Genomic DNA, 14,432 nt, shown 5'->3' on the forward strand with positions numbered 1-14,432 from the left:
GCTTGATGTTGGATGGGGACACATTCACATTATGGCACTGATGTACCAGGCCATAGGAGATGCTTGGTTATTAAAACATTCCTCAACTCCTTCCCCATCCTCCAATGAAAGAGGGTGGACAGTTTCTGCCCCTAGTCCACCAAGTTCACATCCAGATGAGCTTGGGGCCATAACAACAACATGCCAATTTCACTGTGTCCATCTATTAATTAGGGGAAAGAGATTTGCAAATGGGGGTGAAACAGTTTCCCTTCAGATCCAAATGTGACACAAAATTTGGCAAATGGTGGGAGATGGATACTTCTGAAGGATAACCGAGTTTACCACAAGCTGTTGGCTAAGAGTTGGCATCGCTCAAGTGTCCATCCACCCATTGTGGGGGTTGGTAGGCAATATGAGTACTAGGGTAACACTTAGGGCAAGTAACTGTGGTAACCTGGATGATGCAATGGCCTGATACACTACGATAGTGGGTAAGTAATTCACCACAGGTTCAATGGCCCAAGCTAGAGGGATCAGTGCTGCAGTTAAGCACCTCGTGGAGGCTGCCCCACCTTTAATTTACCTCTGTTAAGCACCAGGGGTGCTGAAGAGGTGGGGGGAAGGGGGAGAGGTCTCATTAGCTTAAAGATCATTAGGCTGAAGTAATCACACAGTGAAAACAAAACTGAAATAACCCACAGTGAAAACAAATCTGAAATGACCCGCAGTGAAAACAAAGCTGAAAAACCCACACAATGAAAATAAAACTGAAGTAACCAAAAACAAGCAAAACTGAAATACCCACAAAATGAGAACAAAAGTAAAAAAAAAAAAAGTGAAAACAACACAAAATAAACCACATAGTGAAAACTAAACTGAAGTACCACACACTGAAACAAAACTGAAATGAGCACATAGCTAAAACAACACAAAATTAACCGCACAGTGAAAACAAAATTGAAATAAACTGAAGTACCAAACACTGATACAAACCTGAGGTAATGGCACACTGACAAAAAAAACAAAGAAATCACACACACACACACACACACACACAAAAGCCCAATATATAATTAAATAAATATAAATATACAGTATATATATATATATATATATATATATATATATATATATATAAAGCAACTACACGCTCAACCCAAACTACAGCAACCACTGACTCAAGACAAAATAGCAGGAATCTCGTGTTACAAGGAAAAACTGCTGAAAAATTGCACACAAAAACAAATTCTTACTGGCATTACTACGTACTGCATGAAGAACCAGAAGGTGCCTAGGGAGACCTCGGATCAACTTCAGCCAGGGGCCACAACTACTAAAACAGAAAACTACAAAAACAGTACAGTAACAAAAATTATGCTGTGTTCTGTTAGGGAAAATACAGTTCTGTCCATTTTCAGAAGGCCAAAAATTAATCTCAGTATATCAATGTACAGTACTGAAAAGAACACCTGAGACTGTTTAAATTGTTTAATACAGAGAGTCTCCTAAGCTGGGGAAAAAAAAAAAAAAAAAATCAGCAACATTATGATATGAAATTTATAAATGGGCACAACTGTATATCAATATACAGGTGGCCAATAAATTTGATTAAATTAAAAACTTCTTTTCATTGGAAGTTTCAACTACAGGTACAACAGAATTTCTGACAGATGATGTGAATCTACATAATTCTGGACATAAACATATTCCTCAAAATCTACAGAATTAGAGACGTATAAACCGATACCAAAATTCTGACTGATACTAATACTGATACCACAAAATTGGACCGATACTACAACCGATACCAGTTAGGGAGGGTGGTGTCTGCTGTCTGAGGGCTGTGACAGGGCACAGAGCCGCTGATGCAAGGCTACCAACCTGTCTTGTACATATCCATGGTGGCAGGTGGCTCATTACCAAAGAATGTACTGTATTACTATGCACCATGTACTCATAATAATATGATATTAAAGATCTGGATATTACCAGTAATTTATTTTTCATCCCTATAAAGCATCCAAATTCAATTTAACAAAATAGCTTCCAATGAGTAATATGCTATCATTAAATTCCTTTTAAGTATCGGTAGTATCAGCAGAAAATCAGCCGATACCGATTCCAATACTCTAAAAATATCACCGATACCAATACATCAGTACATCTCTATACAGAATCTGCTAATATTTCATCCAAGGCTGCAGGCACACCATCAGGTGACTGATCCTTGAAGTAGTTACTGTAATGTTTTTTGCAGTAACTCTTGCTGCTACCAGACAACTTTATCTACCTATCTATCTACCATATCTATCATTCTGTCTCTGGCCAGATGCCTGGATCCCAGATGGAGCAACCACAAACAAATCACTTCCATGACATCCTCTCCACTATCAGGTAGCCCTTACTCCAACTCATACCCCCCTCACAGCTGATCATCAAGTGGGCAAGGGATATTCTGAATATAGCAAAAATTTTATCAAATATAGGAAATGCCTCTCATTGTGAGGGGTTTTATTTAGACTGTATAAAAATCTTCCAATTCAAAAAGTTTATCTTATGCTAAATAGTATCTGTCAGGGGAGAGCACGAATCGCTTAAAAAAAAAAAAAAAAAAAAAAAAAAAAAATGTTCAACGCATTGAGTCAGGTGTGATGTGCCAGCAGATTATTGGTAATCTGCACCTGCACTTGCACCACACCTGCAGAGTCTGTACCGACGTCAATTAGCTACATACTGGATGCATGTTTCATGTACTGTAGTTTACTTTTGACACATCTAGATGATTTTAATACTCTTTGGGGTGACTTTTTTTACCGAAGAGGTCAGTGTGTAGTGCTATACTGGATATCAAACACCCCTATTTTGAAAAGTCTCTCCTAAACTGCGTATAATTATCAGACACAGAATGAATAAAAGAAGGATGATCTGCTTTACTTCTGTCAAGACACTGCACATGCATTAATTTTTTAATGTTTGCACTAAGAAGGCTTTATCATCATCATCATGAGCTTCAAATGAAAAAATAAATAAAATAAAAACTTCACCTTTTCTCTACACAAAAGGAAGTGCCAAAGGTTATAAGTGATTTGCCTAAATTTCTTAAAGAGTACAAGATACTGTGCATTATTCCAACTACTCCCTTGCCACTGTAACTTGACAACTCACATCTAATACCATCCATTCCCGGTGATATAGTGTTCTCCGACCCATTATATCCAACTCTTGATTTCTTCTGCTTTTCCACACTCAAAATAATTTTACAGTACAATATAAGTATAGCATCTTTGCTACTGATACATTTCTTAACTGGCCTACTTCCTCCACCTTTCAATGACACAGTGCTGATACATTTCTTAACCGGCCTACTTCCTCCAACTTTCAATGACAGAATGCTGGAGTGGGACACCTTTATGTAATGCCATCAATATAGCCAGACAGTTCTATTGCCTAGTTATAAAACTCCCTGTCCCCCAAAAGCACGAGGGTGCACTGCAGGATAGGGGCAACTCTGGTCTGCGGTCCATCCTTGGTATACAATGTTAGCATCCTATGGACCTCACCTTACTATCCCTTGAAAATTTTAGCATCCTTAGCATCTCACTTGGTATCCTTTGGACCTAACTTGTCATCCTTTGGGTCTATAGCCTATTTAACATCCTTTCACCCTAACCTTAGCATCCTTTGTACTTACATTTAGTTAACTTTAGCTTCCTATGGACCTAACGTGGTATCTGTTATGCCTAGCCTTAATATCTTATGATCCTAACCTTAGCATTCTTCTGAGCTACCCTGGGCAAACTTCAGAAGACTCAAGATTTTCTTTTATTCACCTAGATCAAGCCTAACTCAAGCTAACAGTGAAAGCAGCTTTTCTTATACCTAACCTTGGCATCCTTCAGTCCTGGGCATAATGGGGGTAGGCTAATCCAGATGACTCTACAGCACTTGTAACCATGTTGATATAAAACAAAAAGTAACACTGAAAACAATCATATTAAAACATATATAAACATAAAATCTGGGGCTGACTAAAACATTAAATTGTACCAAACATTCTGTAACATACTGTATAAATCTCATGGTTACAACAGGACCTGAATTTAGTAATGCATATATAAAGCCTGTACACGTATTCATAAGTGAGTATGCTATAATGTTACCGGAAATTGTTATACCGCATTATCAGTATCTCAATTGCATGCATATTGGCTAAAGGATTTCCCTATTAAGCTCCCATAATAGCCTTCTACCATATTTTACGCTCTGGGTACTCACCTAAGTTCCATATTTCGTCAGTGGTCCTCCAGATACCAGCCTCTATAAGTTCCAGTTAAAGCGCTTCCGGTTTAAAGGCGTAAACCTAAAAATAATGTGTACTATGGCACCGATTCCAGCTGTAGACAAGTTCCAGCCCCAGCCTCTGTGATACGGCCACAGAGGTTGCCAACTCATCGCAATTATCGCTAACTTCGCTCTCAAAAACAGCTAGAATGCTCCAAATCCCCCAGGACTTTAGAAAATTACTAGAAAAAGTAACAAAAGCTCTAGAAAATCACCAAAACAGCATACAAACCTGTCAAACGGAGCTTTATATCTTGTAGCTAAACATTAAAATAATGTCGCTAAATATAACTATCTCTTAATCTTGCGGAAAAACGCTAAATTGGCAACTTTGTACGGCTCTAGGACCAGTCAATGAAGGTAAACACAGAAAACCTGCGGAGGTAACACGGCCAGTCAACGTTTCTATTTTTATCTCTATTGGTCCTGATCGCTCTTTTTCATAACTATGAGCATATCTGGCTTTTTATAACACCAACAGTGCAAAGTAATGACTCCTGAAAATACTATAATATTCCAGATAGGGTGTGACGACACGCGCATGACGTCCTTGTGACGTCACGCCTACTCTAACGTCACTTAACCTGGAAGAAGTTTCAGATCAGTCACAGAGCCTCTCGATGCCGCTGATCATTGCTCTATATTGCATACATCTGCTTTATTCATATTCCCTATTTGAAATCCAAGAGATAATTGGGTTTCGTTGCTCAAATTCGAGCGACGAGTGATCATTAGTATCTATAATATTCACACTCCTGCAGGTAGGACAATGAAGATATAACTCTGCCACTTACCGGCTGCTGTAACGCAATGAACCGCTGAAATTAGGTGAAACTTGCATCAATTTACCACATGTGACACCTTTACTGCTATGACGTATTTTCTATGGACGATTATACTCCACCTGTAATCATAAAGGGTCTTAGCTAATTCTTCCGATATCTTCAGAGCAGTGAAATAGTGAAAATAATATTGTTTTATCATACCTTTAAGTTATACTTCACTATACAGTAGTTTACTTTTGAAGTGAATAGTTATTTAATAATTTAAGCTAGATAGCAAACCAAATTAAGAAAGTTAATGAATACCTCGGCAAGCATCGCATCGTTACCATGGTTATTTAGTAGCATTATTTACTTTAATCATATAACTTTACCATACTCCCAGGGAGTTACTCATTCTAGTTTAGCTCTGAAGTACCTGAGATAAGATAAAAGCATAAACTAACACAATTTACACTAAAGAAAATTTATGAATACCGCTGAGCGTCACCGTTGCCATGGTTACCCAAACACTTCTACTAACAGCCACCAGATGCCAGCAGTAGTCGGTGTAAACATTTTCATTTCACGTTGGGGGCACGCGGTGAGGCGACGTAACTGAACCTGTGCAGTAATTACAAAAGAAAATGAAGATTGAAGAAGTTAAGAGCACGACCAAGACCCAAAGAATAAATGCCCACTCGCACGTGAAGGGTTTAGGGTTAAAGGAAGATGGAACGGCGGAACCTTCAGCGGCGGGATTGGTGGGGCAGTTACAAGCCAGGGAGGTGAGAGGCTATACTTGAAGCTTATCTGTCCGTATATTTTTCTGTCTGTTTACCGATCTATAGTCTGACACCTCAATTCGGAGATGTGGTCACAAATAAATCGCCTCAATGTCCGTCTTCGCCCTCAAGCTGCCCCTCACTTACCTCTCCACCCTTCTCATCCGCAATCTTGTCTCTGATTCTCCGACCTCTCCACATGACCAAATCATTATCACATTCCTAGGGGTTAGGCATGATTTGGGATGAATTACCCTGGTAGAAATTTAGATCAGTTGTGGAGTGGATAGGTTGATGTCAAAAATGGCTTTTGTATTTCATTAATTTCCTTGATATGGCATTCCAAGATCATCAGGGAAGATAGTGCCACATCTTGAAAATTATTTTCGGCAAAAGTGAACATCAGAATTGACTGAACCACACCAGAATCAATAAGAAAACCATGTTTCACATTCTAAGCACTTCCATCAGGCTGCGGGATACCTGGTTGACCTGATTCGCACCAAGAAGATGTCAGGTCGTGCTGCCCTCTTTGCTGGACCCCCTGGCACTGGCAAAACAGCCATTGCCCTGGCACTGGCTCAGGAGCTGGGCAATAAGGTGAGAATATGAATGGTTCTGTTATGTAGTGTTAAATACTGTAGTGCATTTTAACTTCCTCAGTCATATTATGTGTTTTTCAGCTCTAGGTCACAACCAGATAATTTTGTCTAGCTTAATGGAGATTTCTTGCCGTGAAGGGGTAAATGAAGACTGTTACTAGTTGCTTCAGTGCAAAAAGTCTGCAAAGCTGCATAAAGTCATCTGGTGGCGGCAAAAGAAAAAAAAAAAAAAAAACTGAACAAGTTCTGGTTCATATACCTAACAGTGCATATTTGAGTGGCTGAGGTTGTGTGTTTCCTCAGTAACCTCCATTTTCCCACACCATCCCAATTAACACTCCACTGGATAATACCCCAATAGCAGTACTTTCCATCATCTGTTAGCTACTGGCACAAGATTATAATTGAGTGATAAATATAATGCATTGTTATATTTCAGAACATCATTTTCCTTATTAGAAATATAAAAATTAACATGGGAGTGCATTATCCTTATAAGAAATATAAAAATTAACATGGCAGTGCATATTTCAGCTAGATAACAAAATCATTTCTTGAATAAAAGAGAAAGTAAGGTGACCTCTAAAACTGAAAGACAAAAATAGAATGAAAATGGTAAAGGCATAGAGAAAAAAATGAGAGTTGACTTAAGGACTGGTAAGAGAGAGAGATTATTGCGTATTCTTGGTGCAGGTCCCCTTCTGCCCAATGGTTGGATCTGAAGTGTACAGCTCCGAGGTTAAGAAAACGGAGGTGTTGATGGAGAACTTCCGGCGAGCTATTGGACTGCGCATCAAGGAAGTGAAGGAAGTGTACGAGGGCGAGGTCACAGAACTTACACCTGTAGAGACTGAGAATCCTATGGGAGGTAAGTCTTTAGCCCGTATTCTCTTCAGCTAAGGAAGCTCCCCAACACTGTTTCCCAAGTGACTTATTTTGCATATTACACCTTCTGTCCTTCTCTGTGGTACACAAATCTTACCAGTAACACCATACTTCACATAAATAATGTACAGAAAGATATATAACCAAATATATCCAAAATAAATTGTTTTCTACTCATGTCTTCGTGCAGTGAACATTCCCTCTTATTTTACGTTCCTCCCTTGTTACTGTATTACATAAAATGGAATGTAGTCTAGTAGTCTAACCATTTCCTATCAATGCAGAGATCGAGTCATATTAATGGCTTTTTTTTTTTTTTTCCTGCACTCGCTTTTAATAATAAGTGCCGGGTGGTTTACAGGTCAAAATACCTCAGTCAGAATGATGGTCTGTTATAGATTAGAACCCAAACAGGTGACTAGGGTTTTCAATCATCCGCTGCCAGAGGGAGTAGGTTGATCATGTACCTTCAATTGATCTAGACTACTGCAGCCTAGCCACAGAGCCCTACATCTTGAATGGGGTAATATAGGATTGGTTGGTGCTTTTTCTACCATAACTCAACCTCCTATAACTGTCCTAAGGGAATATTTTGTAATTAAAGAGGTTCTGTAGCACCTGCAATATTATTTTGGCAGGATATGGGAAAACAGTAAGCCACGTTATTATTGGACTGAGGACTGCCAAAGGTACCAAACAGCTCAAGTTGGATCCCAGTATCTACGAAACTCTTCAAAAGGAACGTGTTGAGGTTGGCGACGTTATATATGTAGAGGCCAACTCGGGGGCAGTGAAGAGACAAGGCAGATCAGACACTTATGCTACAGAGTTTGATTTGGAGGTATTGTATGTGTGTCGTTTTCTTTAGTTTATAAGTGTACCAGTACAGGTTATATTCTTCACTATGAAAATGTCGATTTTTTATCTTACATGAGCCATCGCCAACAATTTTATTCAAGTTCATGGTTGATTCATTGAACTGGGAGGATTTCTATAGCTGTAATCAGTTGCTTACTATTTGAATGTGTACCTAAATCTGTTAAAAATGTCTGATAGCAGTAAGAGTATAATAAAGATACCCTTGTTCTGAATGATTATTGTGATACACCATATAAGCTCCTGTAATCCTGGCTATACCTCACAGGCCTAACCTTTTGCATATATTATTGATATTTTTCATTTAGTGTCATATACAGTAGGTTTGCACAGTGCGCGAGTGACCAAAAATCATAACCAAAAACCCTTCAATGCGCGAGTTTACTGCACAGAACGCGAGGCAGAGACAAGGAGTGGCCCAAAAATGCCATTTTCTACTAGTGCGCGACCACCCCTCACACAGCGCATCATGTGTCGTCATGTTGATGCGCAGAAATTCCCGGGCATTCTACTGCGCAGCGTGGGGTACAAGGGAGCGGGCGCGCCATAACAGTCCTGGCTCGTGCACACTGCGGATCCGCTTTCTACAGCTATCCTGTTGTGTACAACGTGTGGTGTTTTTTGTGATGCCTGTACTTTGCCGCACCATGGTTCCAACCCCAAGAGTTAAGAAACTTCTGACACACGCCACCAAGTTAAAGATCATTAAGATGAAGGAGGAGGGTCAAAGAAACACTGCTTTCGGAAGAACCCTGCGACTGACTGAATCTACAGTGAGAACTGTGTGGAAGAACTGTGAAGCCATAAAGGCTGTAGTGAAGACGTACGGTGCCTCACTCCTAGACAGCCGTTCGTGGGTGGGAAATTGTGCTATGATACTTATGGAGCGCTATCTTGCCACCTTCATAATGAGGAAAGAAAAGGAAGGTGTTCCATTGAATGGAAGATTTATTCGGAACCAAGCCCAGCTCTTTCACAAGGCAGCATCTCGCAGGTTAAAAGTGGAAAAACCTTTCAGGGCATCGGTTGGATGGCTGGACCGTTTTCTCAAGCACAAGGAACTCCGTTACATGAAAGTGTCTGGTGAACGTGCCTCTGCCGATGAGCTGGCCGCGAGAGATTATCCTGCGATATTTTGAGTGATTATTGAAGAGGGACAGTACACCAAGGACCAGGTCTACAACATCGATGAAACGTCATTATATTACAAGGCCATGCCCAAATCAACTTACATCGCTAAAAGACAGAAACAAGCCCCTGGTCGCAAGCTCCAGAAGTGTAAGATGACGGTAGTGTTTGCTGTAAACCTGTCTGGGAGCCATAAGATGAGGCCAGTTGTTGTACACACAGCTTCACACCCAAGGTGCTACAAAAACCTCACGAAAATGGATGCAAGTGGTGTTTATTGGTACAAGTCTGCAAATGGTTGGATGACCGGGAACATTATGGCAGACTGGTTAACGGGGCGGTGTGTCCCTGATGCCAGGGCCAAGTGTTGGGAACTGGGCATTCCATTTAAGATGCTCCTTGTGCTTGATAATGCACCAAGTCACCCTCCATACCTTGAAGATCTTCATAAGGATTGTCGTGTTGTGTTTCTGCCGCCCCGCACGACGTCACTAGTGCAGCCACTGGATCAAGAACTAATCGCCACAGTGAAGCATTTCTACCATAAGCAAGTGTACGACTACCTACGCAGGAAGACCGACACACAAGAGGAGCTTCATGCCCTACAAGAAGATCACGACGAAGACCTTGATGAGGCATCTGCTCCCGTTCCATCTCTACCAGCACCTGTATCCCGACCTGCCACAGATGCCATGACTGTTGAGGCATTTTGGCGTAACTTTACAGTGAAGGACGCAGTTGAATTTCTTCTTCAAACCTGGCACCAGATTACACCTGCAACGGTGAACCATGCGTGGCGAATGCTCATGCCTCACTTATGCATCACCCAGGAGACGGCCATTCAACCACCGGCCGAGGCTGAGGCAGCAACATTGACAGCAGCACAAGCTGTACCAGGTTTCGAGGACGTTACATTGGCGGACATACAAGAAGTGCACACTGCTACTGAGGAACAGCCTCCCGAGGAAGTGTTGCAACGGATAGACGAGGCTGACGCAGAGCCCGACGCCAGACAGAGTCAAGTTGAGCAGCCTAGCGTGATGGAAGGCAGGACTGAGCTGTGTATGTCAAACATTAGCAAGATCCTTGCTGCTGTGGATAAGCTCAAGGAAGAGGTGAAGGAACAGGAAGTGAGCAACCTAAGAACGGAGGAACTTCTGGTTGGTATCAACAAACTCTTCCGTTTCTACACAGACAGGCACAGGGAAGAAATAAACAGGAGAAGACAGACGCTCATAACAAGCTACATACAGCGGGCTCAAGTTGGTGAAATTGCGGAACCAGCGACATCGTCTGCTCCTTTTCCTGTTGAGGATGAAGAGGATGCAATGTCAGAAGTGTCAGCATTGGACTTTGAAGGGTTTATGGTCGAAGTGAGTGACTTTGATGCTCCTGGGGAAGGTGATCAAGAGGAGTCTGTGGAGGGAAGTGTTGGTGCGGTGGGGAGTGTGGCGCTGTAAGTGTTGCCGCGCCTTGGAACCCCTGTTATTTAAGGTCATCAGGCCTGTTGTCTACTCTTGTTAAGGTGACTACCCATATTTTTGTTATTGTAGCTACAGCTTTAGTACAATGTCTGAAACATATGACCTTTATTATGTCTCCAAGGGCCAAAAAATGTCCAGGTATGAGGGGGTACCGCCCATATGTAATTATTCCCATAAGATTATTTATTCCTAGTACGCGAATTCCCGGTGCGCGAGGTCGTGGACCGCCCAATCTCTCGCGCACTGTGCGAGCCTACTGTATTAACACTCTCAGTCAGAACACCTCAAGTTCTCAGTCAGAACACCTCAAGTAGTCTGTTCCAACTAATTCAAGATATTTTTCAGCTGAGAGTGAGTCATTTGAGCCTGGGTGTTTTAATGCTTTCACCATTAACCCTTTCCGTATTTGGGACGGCCTTAACGTTCTTTTTCACCTACTGCCAGATGATGTAATTCAGCTGAGTGACTTGTAGAAGCCTGCTTGTGTTAATAACTTATCTCTCCTTGATGCAGGCAGAGGAGTATGTGCCATTACCAAAGGGGGACGTTCATAAGAAGAAAGAAGTTATTCAGGATGTGACGCTGCATGACCTGGATGTGGCCAATGCTCAGCCACAGGGAGGCCAGGACATCCTCTCAATGATGTCCCAACTCATGAAGCCTCGGAAAACTGAGATTACAGGTGTGTCAGTGGGAGCTGATTGGTGCAGTTAGCCAAATCTGACTGTGGTTAACGCTTTCATTCAGATGACAGTTTCTATTATGGAGGGAAGGTGTGGAGAGAGAGATATAAGAGAAGTGGGTGCGAGTTGGAGAGAGGGTAGCCTGATGTCAGAGGACAGAGTGATGTTTTGTTTCTTGCGACTCTTGACTGGATTGAGGCATCTGGCTTTAGACAGGTAGAGATATGTCGTAACAATCTCATTCAGCATAGGAGCCTTTTTTTTATTTTTTTTTTCCCTGTTGGTGTATTATCACTTCATTGTTGCTCTCTCCAGACAATTTTATTATATTTTGATGCCTATTGGACTGGCATTTTTATTATTTTATTCTTACTATCTCCAGACAGTCTTTTCTTCTTAGGGGAGACCTGCTCACAATTGGCATAGTGGGTTAAGGCACTAAATGGATGTTGCCCAAAATGATTGCGTCCCATAGGTGGGGAAAGAAGATCATGATGTTGCTGCTGCTGATGAAAATGATTACTTAATGACTCATTTTTGTCCCCCTCAGAGAAGCTGCGACTCGAAATCAACAAAGTAGTGGACAAATACATTGACCAAGGCATTGCGGAACTGGTGCCGGGTGTGCTGTTCGTTGATGAGGTTCACATGCTGGACATAGAGTGCTTCACCTTCCTACACCGGGCCCTTGAATCCAGGATAGCACCCATCGTTGTCTTTGCCACTAACCGGGGACGCTGCGTTATCAAGTATGAATTTGTATACCAAGTTGTGGTTGTATGGAGTAAGATGAGTAATTATGAGGTGGTAAAGACTCTCTCTGTTTACTAGTCAAGTTGAGCCTTCAGTCTGACAACACTTGGCCGTCAACTGAGATGAAAAGGGGGAGAAAAACAGTTTAAGAGATGTTCCCCACAGAAACACTCTGCACATTGTCCTGATAGAAATATAGGTTTTGGTGGATGACGCTTTACATTTTTGACACGTTGAGCTCTTTTAAAGGAGGATGCCTCATTAAATGTCATCAAGCAGTTTACAGAGATGTATGATGAAAAAATGTGAGGGGTATCACATGCTTAGTTGCTTCATGCACCGTTCAGGAGTGCTGGTTTAGTTTGATTCACTGTAATAACTGTTTATAACTTATGGCATCTCACAAGGTCTCATCATTGTGTTATGATGGTGACTTTAGAGCTTACATAATTATTCCATTTAACTTCTCTCATTATAGAAGCACAGGTGACAGTATCAGCACATGGTATCCCACAAGGCCCATTAGTGTTTGTAGGGTTATGCTAATTGTTTTATAACTTGTATGCCTGTTCCAGTAATCTGCAATCTGATTCCCTACAGAGGCACAGGTGACATAGTATCACCCCACGGCATACCACGAGATCTCCTTGACCGCCTTATCATTGTCCGTATGAAGCCTTACATCCAGGAGGAAGTGTCTCAGATAATACAGATCCGTGCACAAACAGAGGGCATCAAGTTGGATAATGATGCACTTCAGGAGCTCAGTGCAATTGCAGAAAAAGCATCATTAAGGTGAGCAGACAGTCCTGTATGACCCACTTTAGAATCAGGGACCCAAGGCTGGGCTGCATTAGTTCAGAACATTTAATTTTAGTCCAAGAATTTCATCTCTGTTTTATTGTTGCTTATACCTGATTATTTTATTCAAGTCTGGAGAGATCTGAGAGTGGAATTTATTGAAGAGTGTATCTGACCCCTTCACTGCCATAGGGAACACTATAGAACTTTAGTGTAAGGTTGTGAGAACAAAAGATGTGTTTGGACAAAGCAGCATGTATATGTATCTTGGTCACCCCACGTGAAGGACAGGGTTCCTGGGAGGGGACAAGGCATCAGAGATAAGAGAATTGCTCATCATCGCCAGACGCCATGTATCCCACATGGGGTGGCCAAGGACTTAGAGTTAATTGTTTTACAGGGAGGGGCACTAATCCTCCACCAACACCACTTGACACGTAGGGATGCCAACAGCATCTGGTGTTCCCAGGTGGTCACCCATCCAAGTACTAACCAGACCCAACGTTGCTTAATGGGCTTGCAAAATATGCCAGAAATCTTGTGAGCATAGTACGGTATAGCTAATGTATATTGTGGTCTGGGTTCCTTTACATCACACCCTAAGCAAGGAGTAATAATTGAGTGACATCACTAACCAGGTGCATTTGTGCGATGATCCTCCTGAAATGTTCTTTAGTTACGGAAGTAAGAATGGCCTGATTAAAAAATAAAAAAAATGTGCATGTTTGTATATTTTTTCCATTTTAATGGTTGCCATTCTTAAGTGAATGAGATGTCCTCATTTAGACATTTTGTAGTTGCAGCATGGAAACCATTTTATATCCTTGTTCTTACCCTCAACAGGTATGCTGTGCGGCTTCTCACACCATCCAATGTGATGGCTCAGCAGAATGGGAATGAAGCTGTTACTGTGGAAGATGTGCAAGAAGCTGCTGACTTATTCATTGATGCCAAAACTTCAGCCCAAATGTTAGCAGAGAATCCTGACCAGTATATGAAGTGATCTGACTTACAGTATTAAGGTTATACCAGTAAGAAAAAAAAAAAAAGCATGAATGAAAGATGAATAAAAATATAGTATGGAAAGTGGCTTCCAGCATTCCAGACAATGGATAATAAGTGATCAGTGCTCCAAGACTGAAAGAATATGTATACATTGCTTTAACATTAGTTGTTTATGATATCTTAAACTTCAAATAGTTACATAATTCAGCGACTCCTACGAGTCAGGATTGCCTTTGAGAAAACAGTTCTCTGTGACTCGAGTTGTTACATAGAATCCAGATTGTGAATTGCCAACTATGTACAACTATGAAAATTATTAATAAATGAAGGTAAATTGCTGAATGCA

At 41.3% G+C, this 14,432-nt stretch overlaps 1 protein-coding gene across 1 annotated transcript; it reads left to right on the top strand.

Annotated features, from left to right (window-relative positions):
- The first annotated feature begins 5,672 nt into the window (after positions 1-5,672).
- On the top strand, positions 5,673-14,432 carry pont (RuvB-like helicase pontin). The gene is made up of 8 exons (XM_080269513.1): positions 5,673-5,872; positions 6,341-6,469; positions 7,165-7,339; positions 7,995-8,197; positions 11,358-11,526; positions 12,078-12,276; positions 12,881-13,075; positions 13,925-14,432. The coding sequence occupies exons 1-8, from the start codon at positions 5,732-5,734 to the stop codon at positions 14,082-14,084; spliced, it is 1,371 nt and encodes a 456-aa protein (XP_080125639.1). The 5' UTR covers positions 5,673-5,731; the 3' UTR covers positions 14,085-14,432.

The sequence above is a fragment of the Coenobita brevimanus genome, chromosome 34 (genome assembly GCF_032717465.1).
Source record: "Coenobita brevimanus isolate Jiangsu-jjx chromosome 34, ASM3271746v2, whole genome shotgun sequence".
NCBI classification, from domain to species: Eukaryota; Metazoa; Arthropoda; class Malacostraca; order Decapoda; family Coenobitidae; genus Coenobita; species Coenobita brevimanus.

Coding starts and splice junctions, on each gene's coding strand:
- pont (XM_080269513.1), top strand. CDS start 5,732: ATGAAGATTGAAGAAGTTAAGAGCACGACCAAGACCCAAAGAATAAAT. Junction 11,527..12,077: donor TCGGAAAACTGAGATTACAG/GTGTGTCAGTGG, acceptor TGTCCCCCTCAG/AGAAGCTGCGACTCGAAATC. Junction 13,076..13,924: donor GCAGAAAAAGCATCATTAAG/GTGAGCAGACAG, acceptor TACCCTCAACAG/GTATGCTGTGCGGCTTCTCA.